Below are 22,058 nucleotides of genomic sequence, written 5' to 3' on the forward strand. Positions count from 1 at the left end.
GAAACTGGACCTTTACAGTCCGTTAACTCCCTTCCCTCGGGAAGATGGGCGGCCATGTGTTTGTGGGTGGGGCGGACATATACTTGTGGGTAGGGCAGGCATATGTCTGTGGGTAAAGTGGCCATAAGTTCGGGGGTACGATGGACATATGTGTGTAAGCCGGGTATACATAACGAGTGACTGAGTGAGTATTGGTTTACGTCGCTTTTAACACTATTCCCGCATTATAACTACGATGGACACATGAAATGGGCTTCACAGACTCGGCCCTTTGGGGAAATTAACCAGGCACCTCAGATATACATGTACATATGTTTTATGTAGCATATTCTCGTGTGTCCATATAGTTCGAGGTACACACATGCACAAAAGTTAAACTCACCCACCATATTTGTGAGCTGTTACTTTTGGCACTTAATGATGACTATTATAACGAGATGTACGATTGTTATAAGCCGTATATGTAAACCTCATGTGATGCAAAAGTTGTCCCAAAGCAAGTTTTATTGTGTTCCAAAAGAATATGAGCAGAAAGGAATTTTACCGAAGACCAGAAATTGAAGGATAAGAAAACATTGAAAAACTTTTTTTGTCATGTAACTGTCATGATATCAGCAGACCATATCAGGTGTCACATAGACACCCTAGGGAGTGCAGAGTCTATTGCAAGACAAAAACGTCAGTAACGTGTGTATGATCCACGGACATTGACCACAGCTTCTCTGAGGCAAACGGATCCATTCTTCATCAAGTCCAGCGAGATTTTGAACTGGGGGATCACGATGTCTTATTTTTCCGGCTAAGAATGTCCCAGAGATGCTCAATCGGATAAAGATCCGGACTACAGGCCGGCCAAGGAAGAGTAACAATAGCTTCTTGACGCAAATAAGCCAAAACTGCCCGAGATCTGTGTGGTCTAGCATTGTCGTCCATGTAAACAGGTCTTGTCTGAAGAGGATGGTTGTCAAAATGAGGGACTACCATTGGACGAAGAACGGCATCTTGGTATTGTTGGCCATTCAGGTTTCCACGAATTGTCACCAGCGGAAGTCTGCAGCCGAAAGAAACACAACCCCATAAATGACAGAGCCCCCGCCACATGCTAATGTCTTCTGGATGATCCTTGGTGCAAAACGAGTGTTACGTTGCCTCCAAACACGTATTCGACAATCAACAGTCTCTGATGGGTAATCCACTGCAGTCTTAAATCTGTAGGAGTGGCAAATGGATGTCGTCTGACTATCCTGAAAAGACGTCTATCCTCTCTGTTAGAGGTCTTTCTTGGCCTACCAGACCTATGCCTGTCATTGACATCATTGGTTTGACCATGTTTGACAATCAAACGAGTGATAACACTGTGATGACGACCCATTTGTCTTGCAATGGCCCTGCATGACATGCCAGCATTTTTCATGCCTATCACTTGCCATCTTTCAGCGTTCGTTAACTTTCTCCTCACCATGGCTTATTTTCAACTTCTATTGGAAGGGGAATCTCACACAGGAGCAAAATGCAACCACGTGTCTGAAACTTCAATTTCACTATTTATAGGGTAGGGAAACTGCAGCAACACGTAAAGCACGCTTTCCTTGTGGTATCTGGACAAATGTGGGTTCATGAAACTATGGAAGCCTAACTCAGTCCTACATCATCATATTTCGTATTTCTGATTCCCACATGTGAAATCAAGAGACTATGAATATGGTGGCGCTTAACTTTTGTGCATGTGTATATATGGCATATTGTTCAATAGTTCTTAAAATATTTATATGTTTATTCGTATCGTCGGTGTATTGTTGTATTATTATATTAGTCTCACTGTCAACCCTCGGCGTAAGGCAGATGTCCAACCATCTCATCAGGCAGGCGACAGTTGAAGACTTTGATGGCGTCATGAATATAGGTGACGTCTACTTTGGCTTGGACTACCTACGACACGTTTACCACACGATCATGGACGACCCCAACGCCACAGGCTACGTCTACGTTATCGGGGAAGAGATTGTAAGTAAAATGATGGGATAATTGTATAGCTACATTGAGTTAGAGAGATAGATAGACACGTGGTCGAAAATTATCTCGCTTACATTACGGCATGGGATCGAGTCATGGTAAATATAAAACACCAACGCCGGAGAAAAAACGAATCTCTGAAACATATTCCACATGCATGGGACGTACCAGGCAAAACAGCGGTGCCAATTATATGAATGGACCACTGAAAACCAGTGTTGACAGTAGGTGTTTGCGAAAAAGGTTCGCATGTCCTACCCTGCCTGTAGCACCCGCAATTCCCACAATTTGCATAAAAGAGCAAATGTTTGTTGGTTGGCTGGAGCTGCGGATTAGTTTGTTTGTTTGTTGTTTAACGCCGCACTCAGCAAAATTCCAGCTATATGACGGCGGTCTGTAAATAATTGAGTCTGGACCAGACAGTACAGTGATTGACATCATGAGCATCGATCTACGCAATTGGGATACGATGACATGCATCAACCAAGTCAGTGAGCCTGACCCTCCGATCCCGTTAGTCGCCTCTTACGCTTGTCAGACAATCAATGATCCAGAAAATCCAGTAACGAGGTACCGCCTTTACTGATTTTGTTGAAACGGTATTTTATTTATAATTAGGTCTGATGTGTATGAAATGCAGAGATTCGGCTGCTTATAATAAAACAAAACAACGTTTAAGAAATATAATCGTCTTGCAACACAGTGGGGTAGTATTAATGTCTTGACCCAGACATTTCTTTTGAATTTGACAACAGTCAGATCAGTGGAAGCCTCCAACATGGCTGATAGTGTCATAGTGTGAGGTTATGTAAACGAGGGGGTAATAAGCTCACACACACACTATGTGATCATCAGGATCACAGCTGCCTCTTTATAATCGAAGGTGATACAAATAGAGAACCTCACCCCCGTGTCTCTTGATAACAAATATATCAACACAAGTTGATCAAAGTGGAAAAACTCCAACAATTCCCACTTTTATCAACAAGTATTTGCTATCAAAAGACATCCAAAATAATTTTTTTCAGTTTGTAGACAGAAATAAGCAGTGTCTTAAGTGTACAAAGTACTGCTAACAGCTTCAGTAGCAGAGCCATTAGTGATGTCATTTGATTGTGACGTCATGGTAACCAATTGTGATGCAATTTCATTGCAACGATATCTACAGTGTAGACACGTGTAGTGTCTACAGTGTAGATATCGCTTGATGTCACCCAAGCGATATCTCCGGTGGGAGCCAGTTTTGGATGATAAATTTCAGTAATCATGCAGATGGAACATAAGCATTGTTATGAGACAGTGATAAATATGTTAACCAATGTCCAAATCAATAACATTGCACAATGTAGATGTCGTGTTGTGAAATTCAACAGGACTGGCCACGTAAGTCATTGTAACCTGGCAGTAAAATGTTTCACCACAGTGAACATAATTCAGTCTAAGTGTATTACCTTGGCCGATAGCATCGGGAGGTTCGTACGTGTGATAATTAGTCGTTAGTCAAGTATGAGAAGACTAGTTATAACCGCTAGGTGGAAGACAGTACAATGTTCTGGAACTTGAGAACAGAGACTGTCAAAATGTAGGAAAAATTTCAATTTCAGCCAGGGAAATCACAATAAACAGTGCTCTTTGCTACAATTAACAAATTTCACCTATGTCGTTTCATGGATATTACACATTTACACTTTTTAAGGCAAAAGTGTCGTAAATTGATCAATAATTAAGCTTTATATTGTATTATCATCAATTTTTATCATATACCTACGCTTTAGTTGAACTTGTCTGTTTTGATGGCGAAATTGTAACTGATTCTTGGTTTGAAGACGTTTGTTTAGTCCCACCATTATGTAAGCGTTTGCTCTTTTATTTCATTCCTTTTCTCTGCACGCAATTATTCGAGGGGAATCAATATATGAGTTCACTCATCACAGGAAACTGGGGGTTTAGGTCGAGATTGGAATCTAATTGGTTTTGGGACTAAGATTATTTGAGGTATAAATTCATTTAAGTGACAGAAATGTATTGTGAGTTATGAAATTGAAAAGAGTGTTTTTTTATATAGTTGAGTATGAAAGACTGAGTTTTCCGAAGTTGAGAAAAGTGATATTTTCATTGTAGTGGACATAACAATAAATTGATATTTCACTGCTATAAACATAAGACTTTGACAGAACTATTGTCATACAAGAGTGACCTCCCCTCAAATTGTCTTCCTTTATCGTAAGTGTCTGGTCCGTTCACAAAGTGTTGACGTTATTTGTACGTTAGTTCCACACCGACAAGGCAAAATATTCTCTTGACAATATTCCGTTTTAAACTGTAAATTTCTCACTTAACTCGTCAACCGAGACCGTTCGTTACGTAAAGCGCCTTTTTTGTTATAGCTGATTTTGTATATAATCATTTCTATATGTATGATAGAGAATTTTCGCGAAATTCACAATTACATTGTTGACAATATTGCGTCACCATACGAGGGACAAGTTGAATGTTTCAGAAACTTTTCTCGAGTTTAGAGAGTATGGGGAGAGTGACAAGAGAGGTTTTGCCAAAGACACACACAGATTAAAAAAAGACCAAAAAAGACATATAACGCGACCAGCCGTCGCGATGCTGGAGGATGCCACATAAATATTTATTTGTTAGATATACATTGACGTCATTGTCACCGCTATTTCGCCTTTTACGCGCAGTGGAATCTATTTCGTAGACTGATTATTCTCTGGCATTGATGTTTCTTATTTTTGTGAGAATATGTTCAACCAAACGTGCCTAAAATGTAGTCACATCACTTCTTGATAACGGTGTCAGTATCTACACCGAAACATCCCACAAAGAAGTTGTACATTTACAGAACTATCTTCCTTGTTATCAAAACATGGGTACAATGTCGGAAGCCAATTTATGGTGTCCCCAGCCGTGATATTGCTGGAATATTGCTAATCGCGGCGTAAAACCATACTCACTCACTCACTGTTATCAAAACGTTAACTGAAAACAGGAGCCGAAACACAGCAATTTTAAAACGCAAAGCTCTAATCTAAGACTCGCCGCGAATAGCTGCAAAACTGCTGATGCGGCGTTAAGCAATATTCACTCACTCACTCACTCTAATCTAAGACACCTGTATCAAATACATCACCATCGAATAACCACTTCTTGTTTATTTCATTTTATCCCCCATAAAAAATGTCCCGTGGTTCATATAATACAGTTTCCATGAATATTAAGTCACATTTTCAGATAAATGATACACGATTTTAAGAATCTTCTGATTCCACAGATTGGATTCACAAGCATTTACCGGCTTGACGATGGCATAACGTTCTTCGTGAGAGCCAGCAGGATCAAGAGTGGGTTCCGTGGGAAGGGCCTATATGGTAAACTGCTGCATTACGCGTGTGAGGATCATAAAAACATAGAATCCATCCAGTATGAAGCCATGGTCGTACATGGTGTCACCTACGAATCCAAGAGACTCAACCTTGAAAACAACCATACCCAGCTCGTCCAAAAGGTAACACAATCCATGTTGGTTGGCTTAGGTTGTAAGGTTTCTCATTTAACCTCACTGGACGTATTCACCTATAAAAAACAATACGTTTGGAATCTTCCTTAAATAAAATAAAACTCTCTAGTTCTCGAAAGTAAATGATGAATTAGGCCTTAGGTCTTAGACGTTCAGACAGCGGATCCTTGCATACAAGGAACACAACTTTGTTAATATGCCCACCCGAGACTCTGGAAGGATAGAAGGTAGTTACAGTCTTTTGGGGCCTTTGCATTTGTGTGTGACGGGTGCCTCCGGTGGGGCAGGATACCCCCACTTTTTGCAAGCACCTGGTATCATGACTATTTGACAGTGAACATGTTTGTTCAGCTGCACATTCCTCCCCCATTATTTGTTTCACACAATTTTAGAAAAACACGCATGTGTCGGCCTAGTTTAGCGTGTCACACGATAGAACTTTGTGAGAGAGTAAACATTAAGATTGATTAATATCAATACATTGTTCAGAGTTTAATAGTGATTCAGGAACACATCCTTATGACACATTCGAAATTGTACAGAGTTCTTTGAAACAACTTTGACTTAGACTGAAAACGGTGGTAGTGCTCCACACAAGTGGACATATCATATTGGCGGGGGATATGAGTATTTCATTCTTGTTCACATTCACATATTTGATTTTACTGGAATAACCAAATCTGATATATATATATATTATATATATATATATATATATATACGAGGCCGCGTCAAAAAGTTCTAAGCCTAGCAAACAAAACCAACAACTGTGAAAGTGTTTTTAATTTTAATTTACCACATCATCTCCCTAATTTTCAATACACTTCTCATATCGATAGTGAAGCTTTTCAATTCCAGTCAGGAAGGAGTTTTCTGAAACTACCCTGAAAAGCCCTTCCCGGCAGCTTTGAGGTCATCATTGTGGTCACAGCGCTTTCCACGAAGGTGTTCTTTCAGTAAAGGAAATCACTTGGAACCCGGACTGGCGAGTATGGAGGGTGAAAAAGCTCCTCGAACACACATTGTAGCACAGCAGCCTTTGCAAGTCGAGAGGTGTGAGAAGTCATGAATACATAAAACTCCAGCATTCAGCATTCCTCGCCGCTTTTCGTTCAAAGAATCTCACAGGCGATGACTCAAATCAACAAAGTAGGCGCCAGTCTTTATACTTTCTTAGTAATCAACAAGGGTCACACCCTTTGCATCCCAGAATACAGTGGCCATAATTTTCTTCACAGATCTTGAAGACTTGAATTTCTTTGGTGCCGGAGAAATGGAATGGTGCCATTCCATGGATTGACGTTTTGACTTGGGATAAAAGTGGAAGACCAATGTTCCAGCACCCGTCACTGATCTCTTTTAGAAATTGACGAAATCCCCCTCAATTAGCTCTAAATGTTCTCTGGCAATGTCAGTGATTTAGGATCAGAATATAGGAACGTTGGCACACAACAAGCAGATATCTGATTTATCTGTAAATATTCATGAAAAACAGTTTCAATGGATCCATGGCTTGAACCTGTGTCTCCCTCAAGTTCAGTAATGATAATACGTCTATCTGACAGTATAAGTTTCTCCTTGATTCAGTCTTCATTGATGGAAGTTGAGGGACGTCGAGACCTAGGGTCATCATCAAGGTTTGTTCTGCCAGCCATACACATAGCTGCCCAACGTTTAATAGTGGAATAGCTAGGACACCTATCCCCATACACTTGTGACATGCGGTCATGAATATCTTGGGTAGTACTTTTCTTTGCTCGGTACTCGTTCCTTTCAATTTCTTTGTCCATTTGGACCCCTATCACGTCCACCTGGCTGTCAATAATATACAAACGGCTTCAACAGACTCAAATACACTGCAATGACCTTTGTTATGGCTCATAGGTGAAAGTTAGTCAGGCTTAGAACATTTTGACCAGCCCTGGTATTCCTTTAGCGTGCGTACTATGTATGCATTCATAAAATATAGTCCAATTTCATTTGGTCCCTGTCGTGTTTTATATATCACATGTTCATAATTTCAGTCGGTCCTGAATTATCATTTAAAGCTGGAACGAATGAAAGTCCCTGGGCAGCCTTTGGATGCAATTCTTGAGACGTTTGATTCGGCGGAAATGACGTCTTTGTTTGTTGACAAGAAGGCATGTGAAGCCTTATTCCCAAGTGGAAGAGTGATAACAGACTGGGTTCCTCTACGTCTTCTACCCTCAAATGTGAGGTATATTCTGACAGCTGGTGCCATAGCTCTAGCTTCCAGGAACGAAAACACGAGAGTGTCGCTCCTCACCATCGGGACGCCAGTGCCTTGTCAATTAGGACTCAGATACTGTTTAGACATTTTTGGAAATGATGGCACGGTGTTTCAAGAACACGTCATACGCCATATCGAGTATATCAAAAACATAACAGATAAAAATACAATGATAGTAATTATGATAGTAGTTGATCCTTGTTTAGCCAGTGTTGTGGACAAACAGTTGTCAGATATGGATATTCCTCCCTACGACTTTCATCCCAAGAGTATCACGGTATTCGAAGATAGCTTCAAGTGAATTTACTATTTCAGATGTTTAATTACACTAACTGTGAAGATGATGACTAGGGCGGAGTGGTTATAGTTCTACTTTGTATAATATCATGATAATGTCATTGCATATGAGAAGCCAGATAGCAGGTGACCCGTTGAACGGAATGCTTATGTTTCTGCTTGGTATAATGATCCTCATGCCATAGCCTCCTTTCTGATTGGTCATAGCTTTCAAATCACAATGACGCTTCCACCATCGCCTGTGAATACACGTAAGCAATTCGTCCAGTGGTTGGGACGCAGTTTGTGAAAAAGACGAATGAATTACCTGCGAATACTTTCCTATCAAATGGCCAATGTGACGACACCACTGTCATCACGAAAACAACTTTGTATTTAGTCACTCGGTATAGGAACTATTACAACGATTACGTCTTTATCTATCAGGATAACTTCACTTGTGTTGACATCAATGTTTCTAAAGATTGTTTATAAAAAATGACATTAAGTTATCCATCTGTATGTTGAACTAACATTGTCAATTGTGGGCATAACCTGCCCTTACTTTGCACTCAGTATTGGTCTCAAACTGGAACTTCTACGATAACTAAACAGAATAGAAAATGACCCGGGTGAGGATCGAACTCACAACCCTCAGGTTGCTCTTTGACTGATTATGAGACTGACGCGCTCCCGAGCCCTGGTGTGGACGGCGGGGATCGGGCTTTATATTTTTGAGAACTCACCAGTATGCGTCAACAAACGGGTCCATGGTGGAAACTGTGCTTTTTTAAGTGCCATATGTTGGACTCGCCTAGGTTGTGGTAGAACCCTAATGCAAGCTATAATGTGCGTGCCCGTAAACGAAATTAATATCCTGTTCTTGATAGAGATGATAACTAGTGTCCTGGAAGAAGTAAATTACCTCCCATTTTCCATGCCACCCAGTTGTGAGCACACCATGTGGCATGGCTCTTCAGATATCCGATGCCTGCATTTGTCACATATTTCCAGAGTAGGATATTTTTCAAAGATGCCGACACAGAGGTAAAGTATTCCGTTGTAAAAGCTTTGAACAAATGTGGTGATGATAAATGAAGAAAAACAAGAAATGCCCCTGGTTAGGATAGAACACCGCAAAAAAAAAAGCAAATTCCGGTATCCGGATCACTTCCAGATACCTCCGGACACTTACCCGAAACGCATCCGGGTATCCGGTGGCGGATACCTTGCTAGATACCAGATCCGTGGTATCCGGCATTCTACACCTCACTGGAATGCATGCCTCCTGGAATCGGGGTATCTGGCACCGGATACCTCAACGGATATCTCAATCTTGGTGTCAAAGGATCCGGCACCAGATACCCCACCGGATACCTCATTCTGAAAATGTCACATTTTGGGGGGTGCATTTTGTTTAATTACGTGTGAAACACCTAAAAATATATTTGAAACTAACCAAGAAAATTGAACATTGCTGAAGATATCCAGATGCAATTTTTCGAGATGTCTTTTTTTCCAGTAAATAATGTTAGCCTGGGCATATCAGATAGCTGTAGTACTATTCTGTGTTATTTTAGTTGTAAACATCCCCTTTAAGTTAAAATCTATGGGCATGTACTTTTGGAGAAGACAATTTTTTTCAATTTCATCTATGATTCCCTTTAGATGTTAAGCTGTTTAATGAACACACATCAGTTCTAATACATGTATGATGATATCCATAAATTCCATGTTCAGACTTCAAGTTTGTTCTGAGTGAAAGTATAAAGTCATCGACTGTGCTCACTTGGGCCTTTGGTCCTGGTGAGATGATAATAATATTATGTGTAACGGTACAAGTACTTGTTATATCTAGACATACCAGCTTCATTGAAGTTTGGAACACAATATGTCTCACTCTGAGGGTGACATGTACCAGATTTCATCGCACTACAGAGAGCACTTCCTCAGTTACTGTGAACATATTTACTGAAAGACATTGAAAGTTAATTTGACCTTCAATATCAGTTGCGACTATTTCAGAAACAATTGTAAAGGGCTTCATATTACTTATACCACTTATGAAGGCCCTAGGCAGAATTGTATGCAACAATGAAAATATGGCTTATACTACTCATTGAAATTAGGTGACTGTGATTTGTTACCACTGCTCATACATGAGTATTCAAATAACATAACATATAATACTGCATGCATAATGCTTCACAAATATCTCCAGAAATAGGCATTTTAGTGATAATGGAAAAAATACTTTATGAATGACCTTCACTATTGCCTTGATATTACACTTCAACCCTTCATGAGTTATCACGTTTGACCTTGACACTGAATTTGACCTTCAATATCAGTGGCAAATTTTCAAAAACATTTCAAAGAGCTGTCCAGCACATAAACCAAATATGATGTCATTTGATGGAATTCAATGTAACATTGACAAAAATATGAAAATGATATACCACTAAATGTATAAGAGTTATTTAGACTTCTGCAGGAAGAGGCACGTTAGAGAAAAAATAAGTATATGTATGTCATGCATGACCTTTTGCCAACTACTACCCCTGCCCTGACGAAGAGTTTGGCCAAAAGCAAACTTTTTGTATGGCTATGACATTGACAAAATGTTATCAGACTTTCCCAGAGCTAAGGAAACACATGTTATTCCTTGCTATCAAACTGAGGCAAAATCTTGGAACATCCCCACTTACACAGTTGGCTCATGAAGCATAAACAACAAACAATTATCAATTTGTTTTTATTTATATGCTTATATCACACATTGTACAGTGTTCACATGATGGTTCCTAATGCAATGTTCAAATTCCTCCTATTCTTCAATTCTCATAACAGAGCAGGATAACTGTCCGCTCGAGTTCAGAGTTACCTGCCCTCAAATCTCCTTTTCCTTCTATATTGCCATGGAAGCACAGGAACCAGGATGAGGGGAGGCCAGATGGGCGCTATCCCTGTTGCATTGTGTTAGTAGAATTGGGAACATTCGTTTCGGTGTTTGGGGCCACATTTATAGACAATAAGTACCATTCATCATTCCTTTCAAATGATTACCACATGGCCAATTTCTTCAACGTCCTTGAAGGGTCCCACACCGACTTGTCATTGGTTGGTCTTCTCACATAAGCCAGAACAGCCTTTGTGAGTGTGTCCCAGTGCCACTTGGCATACAACTTCTCGGTCGGCCTCCATTGAAATAACAGGACTCTCCTCATCGCTGTCTGACAATCACTTCTGAAATCTGGAGGGGTCCTTCCAGACTGTCAACCTGGAGTACTCATCCAGGGATCTCAAGCTGGACTTCAGTTTCTGCAGAATTATGTATAAAGATTGTAGCAATGAAAAAGAATTGTTGCAACATGTACTTACAGATACAGACTTACTTCACTAATTTTATCATATATGAGTCTTGTTATATACCAAACATTTGAGATATATATTTTTCCATGTTGATGAGTTGAAACAATCATTAACTGACATCTCTTAAAAAGCAAAAGTAATAAATGAGGTAGTAAGTGGGCTAATTGATCGCTCGTAATCGTACCCCAATGACGTGGGATATTGTCCATAACAGTCATCATCGGTGTGTCTGAATCAAGTTCATAACATTAATCACTGGTTTGTCATATAACCGAACTATTGCTGTATGTGGTGTTAAATGAGTGAGTTGGGTTTAACGCCACATTGAACAGTATTCCAGTTATATCACGGCGTGTTAGCTTGATGTGGGAAGAAAGCCCGAAGTGATGCAGGTCTTAGATGTTTACCACTTTGATGAAACCCACAAGCAAGTGTATGATGCTAACAAACCCAGAAACATTAATCGGGGCGAACCTGGATTCAATCCCACGACCATCGGTTTCTGTCAAGCCCAAGGGATGCAACTATGCATAGCAAGTTATGGTGCCTTAGATAATTGGGCTACCCATGCCAACACGGTGATAAAGAACAAGCAAACTGAAGAAATATTTGCAGAATAGCTACATGAACATGATGAACCAAACAGAATAATTTCAAATATTTACCACTCACTGCTACTCTTCTCTTGTTCTTCATTGCTTCTCACTCATTCATTCATCCAGACATTCTGCAAACATAAGAAGCATTCACATTACAGAAATGTCCAAACTGTACATGTTGAACATTGGATTCAATTGAAAAGACCCCAGTTGAGATTCCAACTAAGAACGGTCCTTATTAAAATATTTCATGCCAAACATTCAGAGATAAAACTTAACCCCATATTTAACAACTGTCAAACAATTATTCGACAACAAAGCCAGGGTCATTCAACACAAACTTTACATAGGGAATCACTTGTTGCAAAAAGATCCTCGCCAAGGTCAAAGTCATTCCATTTGAATTATTTACATTTAGTACTAACTACTAAATGACTTTATCGCGCGTATCAAAACCATGGGCTAATTACGTCTGTAACCCAATCACCCCTCGTAACTCAATCACCCCGGGCCACCACTCGGCACCGTGCCCGGGGAATAATCCCGCGCAAGCATCATCCCGCCCTTTGTTAGTCCGTCATTCGCGAGCAGCCCTTCCCCAAGTACACACGTGTGTCACTGTATCTAATCGCTTTCCCATTTTACGTTTCCTTTGTACCCAGTCGCGAACGTTTCGCCGATTACGCTTTGAATACCATCTATTCCAACACTCGCCGTATCGCATTTACACAATCGCGACCGTTTCGCCGATTACGCTTTGAATACCATCTATTTCAGCACTCGCCGTATCGCATTTATTCCGCTCTACTCCCGAACTTCACCCTCGGGACAATTTACGCTTGTGGAATACCAACTCACCACCCCGACTTTTCGTGATGCCTCCCAAGAGAAGAGCAACCGTCAACCACAAGCTTGTGAGGGGAGCCAAGCAGGCCAGGACAACCAGAAGACAAACCCCGGGAGTACACATTGTACAGGAGACAACAGCTGATGGTGAGTCTGCCAATTACGGAAATATCGAAGGTGGCAACAGAATTAACGTACAATCGGCGCAGCTTGTAAATGCCGCGCAGGTTGCCAACTCGGCTACCCAGGTAAACGAGCAACTGGGAAAAATACTCCAGTTGCTGGAACATTCAGCGCCCGGCCCGGTTAGCGCAAGCCAACAGGTAAGGCTTGGTTTTAGTTCTCCCGCCATTTCGCCCAACATAGGGAGAATCCCCGATGCGCACAACGAGGCCGACGGTGACGCGGCCCCAGCCAATCACATCGCTGGATACGGGGAGTCCCTGTCCTTCCGTGCGGACGGAATAGACGCGCACGTCAAACAACAGGTGAGGGAAAAAATCTGACGTGGCGAGTATGTTGACCTCGGCACAATACTACCAAACACCGAGGGAAGTCACGAGGACGGTACGATTACCATGGCGTATGACTCCTCAGGTAAGGTAATTTTTAAACCAATAAAACAGCAAGCAAAGCGCCTGTCCCTGGCAAGCTGGACTTCAGCTTTCCACATTTTCATGTGTACTTACGTTAGTAGGCACTCCGAGGTCCGCACAACCCAGGGGTTGCTGTCCTACATGGAAACCATAAGAACGGCGGCACTTCGATTCGGGGGGGATGCCTGGTCAACCTACGACCAACAATTCCGACACAGAATGTCAAGGGACCCCTCACGACGCTGGGACAACATCGACGGGGAGTTGTGGCTGAAGTACATGGTAACACAGCCGGTACTACAACCAGAATCAGGCGGACGGGGCGCAATGACACGCGTACAGGGGGACATCGCCAGTCAGGTATGCTGGGATTTCAATAAATTTGGCTGTAGCAGGGTCAACTGTAAGTACACTCACAAATGCGGTAAGTGTGGCAAACATTCCCATAGCTCTAGGACCTGCTTTCGAGGGAATGGGGTCCAACCGACCCCATACAAGCCCAATCAGCCCTTTCCTAACAGAAAACCAGCCGGCAAGGCAGGTAAATTCAATGGCCCCTTCCCCCGTGGATCTCAATGAAATGGCACCCTGGTTACGCCAATATGCTAGGGTCAATTACAGAGATGCAAATTATTTATGGGTAGGTTTTAGCTTTGGCTTTAAGCTCGAGTTCCAGGGAAGCCGCACGGGTCGCCTGGCACGAAACTTGCGATCAGCCACACACCAAGATACGGCAGGCTACGTGAAACAAAAACTACAAAAGGAAGTCGACCTTGGCAGGATGGCGGGCCCCTTCAAGGACACCCCCCTAGACAACCTCCAAGTATCCCCAATAGGCCTGGTGCCCAAGAAGCAGCCAGGATATGGTCAGCACCTGGGTAAGCATGCGGAGGAATTCCGTCTAATTCACCATCTATCCTATCCCAGGGGTAAATCTATAAATGACTTCATAGACACAGAGGCCTGCTCCGTTGTGTACGCCAGATTTGATGAAGCTACCCAGATGGTGCAACAACTGGGAAAGGGAGCATTACTAGCAAAATTCGACATTCAGTCGGCCTTTAGAATTATACCAGTCCACCCATCCGATTTCGAGCTGCTAGGCATCAGATTCGAAGGTGAGTTCTATTTCGATAAATGCTTACCATTTGGCTGCTCCATATCTTGCGCCATATTTGAAACGTTTAGTACCTTCTTGCAATGGTGCATGCAATCGCATCTTCCAACGTGTCCGGTCATGCATTACCTGGATGACTTCCTAACGGGGGGCACAGCAGGCACCAGCCACTGCTCAGACAACCTCAACGGATGCGTGAATACACTTGAACAGCTTGGGGTTCCTATTGCGCACGACAAGACGGTGGGCCCCACAACCAAACTGACATTCCTAGGGCTGAAAATCGACACCATTGCAATGCAGATCAGAATCCCAGAGCCCAAGATCAAGGAGGCAACAAGGGAAATCCAAGACATCCTGTCAACAGGTAACATCAAGGTCACAAAAAGGGCCCTTCAGTCCCTCATAGGCAAGCTTAACTTTATGTGCAGGGCTATACCAATGGCAAGGGCATTCAGCCGCAGGCTAATCGATCTGCTTAGCAAAGGTAAGCAACCATTTCACCACATTAGGATTACCAGCTGGGTCAAGGAAGACCTACAAATGTGGTTAACATTTCTTACGAGTTATAACGGCATTTCAGTGTTTCAGGACCAACTATGGGTGGACAGCGATTTCCTCCAGCTGTTTTCAAACGCAGCGGGTGGCGCCGGCTTTGGGGCCTACATGCAGGGCAAATGGTTTAACGGCGCATGGCCACCCCGGTGGGTGACGGATGGAACTACACGGGACTTGACGCTCCTGGAGCTGTTCCCCATCACACTGGCCATCCAAATCTGGGGCAAGCAACTCGCAAACAAAAAGGTCCTCTTTTACTGCGACAACCAAGCCGTCGTAACAATAATCAACAAGCAGTCAACCAAGGCCCCCAGAGTGATGAGCCTACTCCGTCGCCTAATCCTGCAGTGTCTCCGATATAATATTATGTTTAAGGCAAAGTATGTATGTTCCACTGCTAACACTATTGCCGATGCTCTCTCGAGGTTTCAGCTCAAACGCTTCCGAGAGGCAGCACCAGCCGCGGACCAGAACCCCACACCTATCCCGTGCAACATATGGCTGATCTGAGGCAGGAAGCCGGCAGACTCCTACAACAATCTCTGTCTACTAATACATGGGCCACTTACCAAACAGGCATCAATGCCTTGCACCAGTTCCGGTCCGCACACCAGCTACAAGAGGTGTGGCCAGTTCCGCTGGATCAGGTCATAAACTTTATTGCTTATCTGTCAGTCACTCACCACTCCCCTAACACAGTCAAGACTTACATTGCAGCGCTGTCTTCACACCACAAATTCCACGGGCTCACCGACTGTACAAACCATTTCCTGATAGGCAAGATTGTAACCGGCTTACACAAATCAGCGGGCCGACCAGACACCAGAAAACCGATCACTGCAGATCTGCTGCAGGTAGTAACCAACAATCTGCCTCACGTATGCTCATCAGCATATGAAGCCAGGCTGTTCAAGGCAGTCTACTGCACAGCCTTCTTCGGTTTCTTTAGGGTTAGCGAACTCGTCCAAACTGGACCCTCAAAAACAGGTTGCGCCATCCAGAATTTAAGCTTCTCGGGCAACCCCCAGCAGCTTTCAATCCATTTACCACACTCAAAGTCTGATCAGTACAGGATGGGGACAACAGTTACAATGTCACCTATACCAGGTAATCCGCTATGTCCGGTAGTCGCCATCAAGCACTACCTGGAGGCGCGCCCCTCCGGCCCACAACATGCATTCGTCCACTTTGACCATTCCCCCGTTACAAGGTACCAATTCCAGGCACTCCTAAAAAAGGCCTTAGCACACAGCAACATAAACACGGCCTGCTATTCTTCGCACTCCTTCCGCATTGGGGCAGCCACATCAGCAGCCATGAACGGGGTGCCTGAACACCTCATACAACAATACGGCAGGTGGAAATCAGATTGCTACAATGCTTACATACGCCTACCAACAAATTCAATGTTGCACAATTAAATCAAATAGTCTTTCATGGTACTTACTACACTTCTTATTGTTTACAGTTTGGATGGTGGGATCCAGCTACATGGCCAGGGCACGGCAGTACTTGCTCCTGAAGGGCACCAGCCCGAACCAACCGAGGATGCTATGGCTGGCACGAGGGGGGATGAGGTGGAAGGAGCTGGACACCATTCTGGATGCACAGGTCAAGGCGACACGGCGCAGCCCCAGAGCCCTCATCATTCACCTGGGCTCCAACGACCTGTGCTCGGTCAAAGGCAGCCAACTCTACCTTGACATGGTGGCATCAATCCTTCGGATACAACTCCAGCTTCCTGACACCAAGATCATCGTATCCTCAATGCTGCCCAGGCGCTACTGGCACGATGCCAGGGATCCACGAAAGATCGAGGGGATGCGGAAGAATATCAACCGCCGACTGACCAACCGAGTCAAAGAGCTCGGCGGTACAACAGTGCCACATCCCCAGATCCTGGCATCTGACAAGACATGGTACGCCTGGGAGGGCGTCCACCTCAGTGACAAAGGACTGTGTGTGTTTACGGACAATTTATTGCATGCCCTGGCGCTCGTTTTGCGCCAGTAAGGATATTATCTCCACAGGTTAGTGTTTCCTTTCAGTGCATAAGCAAGCCGGGCAACAATGCTATCTCCGCGTATCGCGTGGCCGTGGGTGTGGGGTAGCACTCTGGTGCTTTGTGGCGGGGTTCTTGTGGGCTACACTGCTAGTAACAAATTAACTTGCTTCCAAATTAATACTCGTGCTTAAGGCTACCTGCTTTTCAGCGGGAACCTTTCCGGGGTTACCTGCTTCTCAGTGGGAACCTTGTCTTTCCCGACTTTTCAGCCGGGGAATCGTAGAATAACATACGTTGGGGCAAACAGTTGCCACGTATATGGGCCCGGCGGCGGAAGTCGTCTTGTCAAGCGGTAGCTGACAGTTGGGTCCGCGGCTGGAGCCGCACAATGGTTTTGCTAATGGGGCCGGGCAGTGTGATCTGCTTTGGCCGGCTACCTGGGGCCGGGCAGCGGCAGTCTGACTTAGGCCAGCAGCGTGGAGCTGCTTTTGGCAACGTGGGAGTTGCCAAGCAATGGTAGCGTTTAAATATGCTACCGTGGGGGCCGGACAGCGGTAGCAGTCTCAGGCCAGCAGCGCTAGCTGCAATCGCCGTCGGCCACGCGCGTGGCCATGGCAACGGTAGCATTTTTGGTATATACAATTAGCAGCTAAGTAGCCCACTAGTACCTGCACACCCTCGGCCATTTAACCCAATCTCATCTTCTGTTTTATTACAGGCACGGGCACCAACGGCTCGGTGGCCCGTGCCTCTCCTTGGCATATCGCGGGATAATGAGTTATGAAGCTTATACAAAACAAGGACATAAGAGTGTAATCATTATTAAAATATCTTAAGCGTCAAAGAAAATAAAGTCTTTGTTGGCCATTATTGTACATTATCGTCTGTGTTAGCATCCCAGGAAAGTTGTTAATATAATCGTTCCGAGATATTTGTACTTATTAACAATTTTAATTTTCATCATTATCTATCAAAAGCGGATCTTATTTGTATCACCTGTTTTGACCACAAATCCAATACGACCCTTAAACTTTTTTTATCCTTGGGGATAGGTTGCTTTGGGCAAGGGTTAGCCATAATCGTTTACCTTTTCAAGCGTTAGTCAGCGTTTCAAATGGCGCCCTGGACCGTAGGGGGGTTATGGGTAAAATGGCTTGTTCCGGGTTAACACGACAATGAACTAAGCTGGTTCACGGCTCCCTATGCGCGTCGTCAAGTTGCGCCAAGCTATATTGTGATATTAGAGACGGGACCAGCTTAGACACTGAACACGATCGATCATTTCTGCAGCAGTTACGGAAAAGGGCGAGGTTTGCCGAATACAGTTCATCGATGGCCATATTTGGAGCAGCGGGGAATTTGACAGTAGTATGGAACATGTGTTTGCCTAGCGTGCCAGCAATAAAGCACTGTGGCAGAGGGATATCCGAGCGGACCTGATATTCCTACAGCAGAAATGTTTCACAACCCTTAAAAAATGGCCAAATATTGAGATTGCAGTTGAGTCCATGCTGGCAGCTGAAGTGACATACATGTATTCAGGTAAGGAATATGTGAATATTACAGTGATCACATATTGAAGTCATTTACCACCTGTAAGCCACTCCCTTGTCACACATTAACTTTTAGAGCCTACGTGTAAGTAAATGTGTGATTTTATTTTTATAGGACAAGTAGCCTGTCTATCATATGTTAGTATTTGCTTATGTATATGATGTAGAAATATATTTTACTTTAACTGGATACTCTGTATGCTAATGTGACTCATTGTCTTATTTCATATCCTCACTTTACTCTGTGAGAATGATTACTTGCCTCAACATTTTTTTTAGATTTGAAGAATCAAGAACAGGGAAGTTTTGCATCCGTGATCATCGTGAAGTGGAAGATGAGACATTTTAAGGGTATGAACATTTTCATTTTCACTTTAACTAGTTGAACAATAACCATGATGACTTTATCATATGGGAATTTTTGGTGGTGGGGTAGCCTAGCGATTGAAGCGTTCACTCTTCATCCTTAAGACCCAGGTTTGATTCCTGCGACAGGTATTTTTTGTTGATTATTTACCGACTAACGCCATATAGCTGCGATATTACTGAGTGCAGCGTTAGACATCAAACAAAGTTAATAGCCGCATACTTACTCATGTGGGGATTCCAGGTTGAAATTGGTCCCCATCAACATGATCAACCTCTGCTAGTTGTAAGAGATAACTTAATGTATAGGGTAATCAGGCTCGCTGACTTGGTTGATACATGTCATCGTAACCCAATTGTGTGGATCGATGCTCATGATGTCAGTTACTGGATTGTCTGCTCCAGACTTGATTATTTACAGACCGCCGTCATGTAGCTGGAATATGGCTGAGTGCAGAGTTAAATAACAAACACCATCATGATTCTACTACTTGCTCTTGTGGATACCATTTTGAGGATCCTACACATTACTTCTTTTCACGTCGTAACTATTGCAATAATACTACATGTGTTTTAAACATATTTATTTCATAATGAATTGGATTTGCAAACAAGCCGATGGCTTATCTAAATGCTGCTCAAATACAAAATAAGAATCAATAAAATATTAATTCAAAACTAAGATAACTGAAGGAGAAACCCATAATGATTAATTAAATCTACCAGATTCCGTGATAAATGCACATATTGATTGATTAATATCAATGTTTTCCTGTACATAATTTTCAACATTACTGTGTAAAGCTTTCATATATCATATCCATACTGTATTATAATACATATTATTTCTAATAATGGCATAATTTGGTCACACAAATAAGTAATGAATGGTGTCAAAGGATATGACTTTGATTCTGTGAAAATGGAAATGCTAAAACATCTTCCGATATTGACCATGCTATTACAGAATCTGTTCGCTTGTTTTTGTATGTAAAATATTTTTGAACAATTACATCAATCTAATGATTGTTTGTATGTGCGATATGCCGGCATGTAGAGTATATGTGTACAAGCGTGTACATACGCGTATAAAAATGATGTATGTTTGGCTATGTACCAGTTACTTACTTACTTATATTGGAGATTTATCGTGCGCTTTCCGACTGTAGCGTATGTCGCACACGGGGAAAAGGGGAAAAGTGAGCTTGTGCAACCCAGGAGGGGGGCTTTAGGGATTGCTTATATAGTAATTTTGAAATTTTGAGATTTGGAATGAATGTACCAGTACACATATATGCGTTTTTATATGCGGTTTGTATATTAGCATCATGATAGTTTCAACAGTAGGTACACTTAATCTAAACTTATGGTTTTGTGTACAGTTTATGTATAGCAAATGTTAAATGTCTTTGTGGGGAAAATTGCATATCATTATTTTATATCTGATAATTAGAACTTTTTAAGTAGAAAAAAACTGTTATCTGGCAAGATTCATTTCCTTGGTCCCCAGAAACATGTTGCATAGTAAACTGACTTGATAAGTAGCATAGCAGTCAGTGTGGTTGGAAACTAACTAAGCCGTCACTAGTCAATTAAGTAATTAACAGACAATTGCAAGTGATACTACTCATTTGCCTTGTTAATCCCTAATCCACAATGAGTTGACATTGAGTTCATCTTGCTAATGAGCTGTTGTGAGCTTAGCGAGAAGATAAACATCAAAGGTGGGGCAGGCTTTGATCATGTGTTCTGTAGAAGAGATGATGTCACGTGTTTAATGTTTATTTAGGATTAGCTACATCCCTTGATGCTACCAAGGCCGCCCTTGAGATTATCAGACAGTTTGTCTGGATACAACCTGATGTCTCAACTGTACTTATTGGATTCTCCCTTGTAGCAAACTATTTGTCAGACAAGGACTTTGACACTCTATGCAGATGCATAACAATGCATAAAGGACTTGAGGTATGATTCAGTTATGTCACGCAAGTCAAAGTTGGGCTCCATTGTATTTAGAAACAGACGATAGATCCAATACTGTTTAACTTCATAACAATCAAATGAGTATTCGATTAGGAAATATACACATATATTTACAATTACCCTTGAAAACTTCCCAAACCAGATACAACTACGTTAATTATGATTACACTTTGCCAGACCAATATATTTGGCACTTTTTCCTATTATTGTTAATCTTCATTAAGTTAATTTTCAAAAACGATTGGATAAATGATAAAAGGATGATAATGATTTTACTCATGAATATTGTCAGTAGCCAAATTAAGGTCAGAACAAACAGAGAGGGCCAACCACAAATATGACAGTCTCTAGGGGAGGTTTATGAAAAATGGATCATAAAATATAAAGTGCTTTGCATTTTTCTTTTTCATGGAGAGTTGTGTAAAAAATCTATAAGAACATACCAGTACATGACCGGTCCCTTAAATGTAATATACATAGATTTTAGTTGATGGTTCAGGTGGTTCAGTTCAATTGAATTTTTTTATCAGTGTCTATTTTGGTCTACCAATTAATGGTAGATATTATATATCAATAATAAGTGAGATAATTATTTCCAATGTGGCTCCCATTGCAACTAAAGCAAGGAACGATTCAAATTAAGTCTGATTCAGCTGCTACATTGACATGTATTTGCTAAAATATCTTAAGCGTCAAAGAAAATAAAGTCTTTGTTGGCCATTATTGTACATTATCGTCTGTGTTAGCATCCCACGAAAGTTTAGCGTTAATAATCGTTCCGAGATATTTGTACTTATTAACAATTTCAATTTTCATCATTAGCTATCAAAAGCGGATCTTATTTGTATCACCTGTTTTGACCACAAATCCGTTACGGCCCTTATGCAAAGCCTTGTCGTCATAACAAACACCCCTTTTTGGTCCTTGGGGATAGGTTGCTTTGGGCAAGGGTTAGCCATAATCTTTTACCTTTTCAAGCGTTAGTCAGCGT

At 42.2% G+C, this 22,058-nt stretch overlaps 2 protein-coding genes and 1 pseudogene across 2 annotated transcripts; all 3 read left to right on the forward strand.

Annotated features, from left to right (window-relative positions):
• The first annotated feature begins 1,842 nt into the window (after positions 1–1,842).
• LOC139459266 (histidine N-acetyltransferase-like) lies at positions 1,843–8,097 on the forward strand. The gene is made up of 3 exons (XM_071240715.1): positions 1,843–2,004; positions 5,300–5,533; positions 7,570–8,097. The coding sequence occupies exons 1-3, from the start codon at positions 1,843–1,845 to the stop codon at positions 8,095–8,097; spliced, it is 924 nt and encodes a 307-aa protein (XP_071096816.1).
• Positions 8,098–12,530: 4,433 nt separating this feature from the next.
• On the forward strand, positions 12,531–13,759 carry LOC139459891 (uncharacterized; annotated as a pseudogene).
• Positions 13,760–13,949: 190 nt separating this feature from the next.
• Positions 13,950–17,459, forward strand: LOC139459890 (uncharacterized). Its single transcript, XM_071241607.1, has 2 exons — positions 13,950–15,212; positions 16,629–17,459. The coding sequence occupies exons 1-2, from the start codon at positions 13,958–13,960 to the stop codon at positions 17,171–17,173; spliced, it is 1,800 nt and encodes a 599-aa protein (XP_071097708.1). The 5' UTR covers positions 13,950–13,957; the 3' UTR covers positions 17,174–17,459.
• The last annotated feature ends 4,599 nt before the right edge of the window (positions 17,460–22,058 follow it).

The sequence above is a fragment of the Haliotis cracherodii genome, unplaced genomic scaffold (assembly GCF_022045235.1).
Source record: "Haliotis cracherodii isolate W230 unplaced genomic scaffold, xgHalCrac1.p SCAF_13, whole genome shotgun sequence".
In the NCBI taxonomy this organism is placed as follows: domain Eukaryota; kingdom Metazoa; phylum Mollusca; class Gastropoda; order Lepetellida; family Haliotidae; genus Haliotis; species Haliotis cracherodii.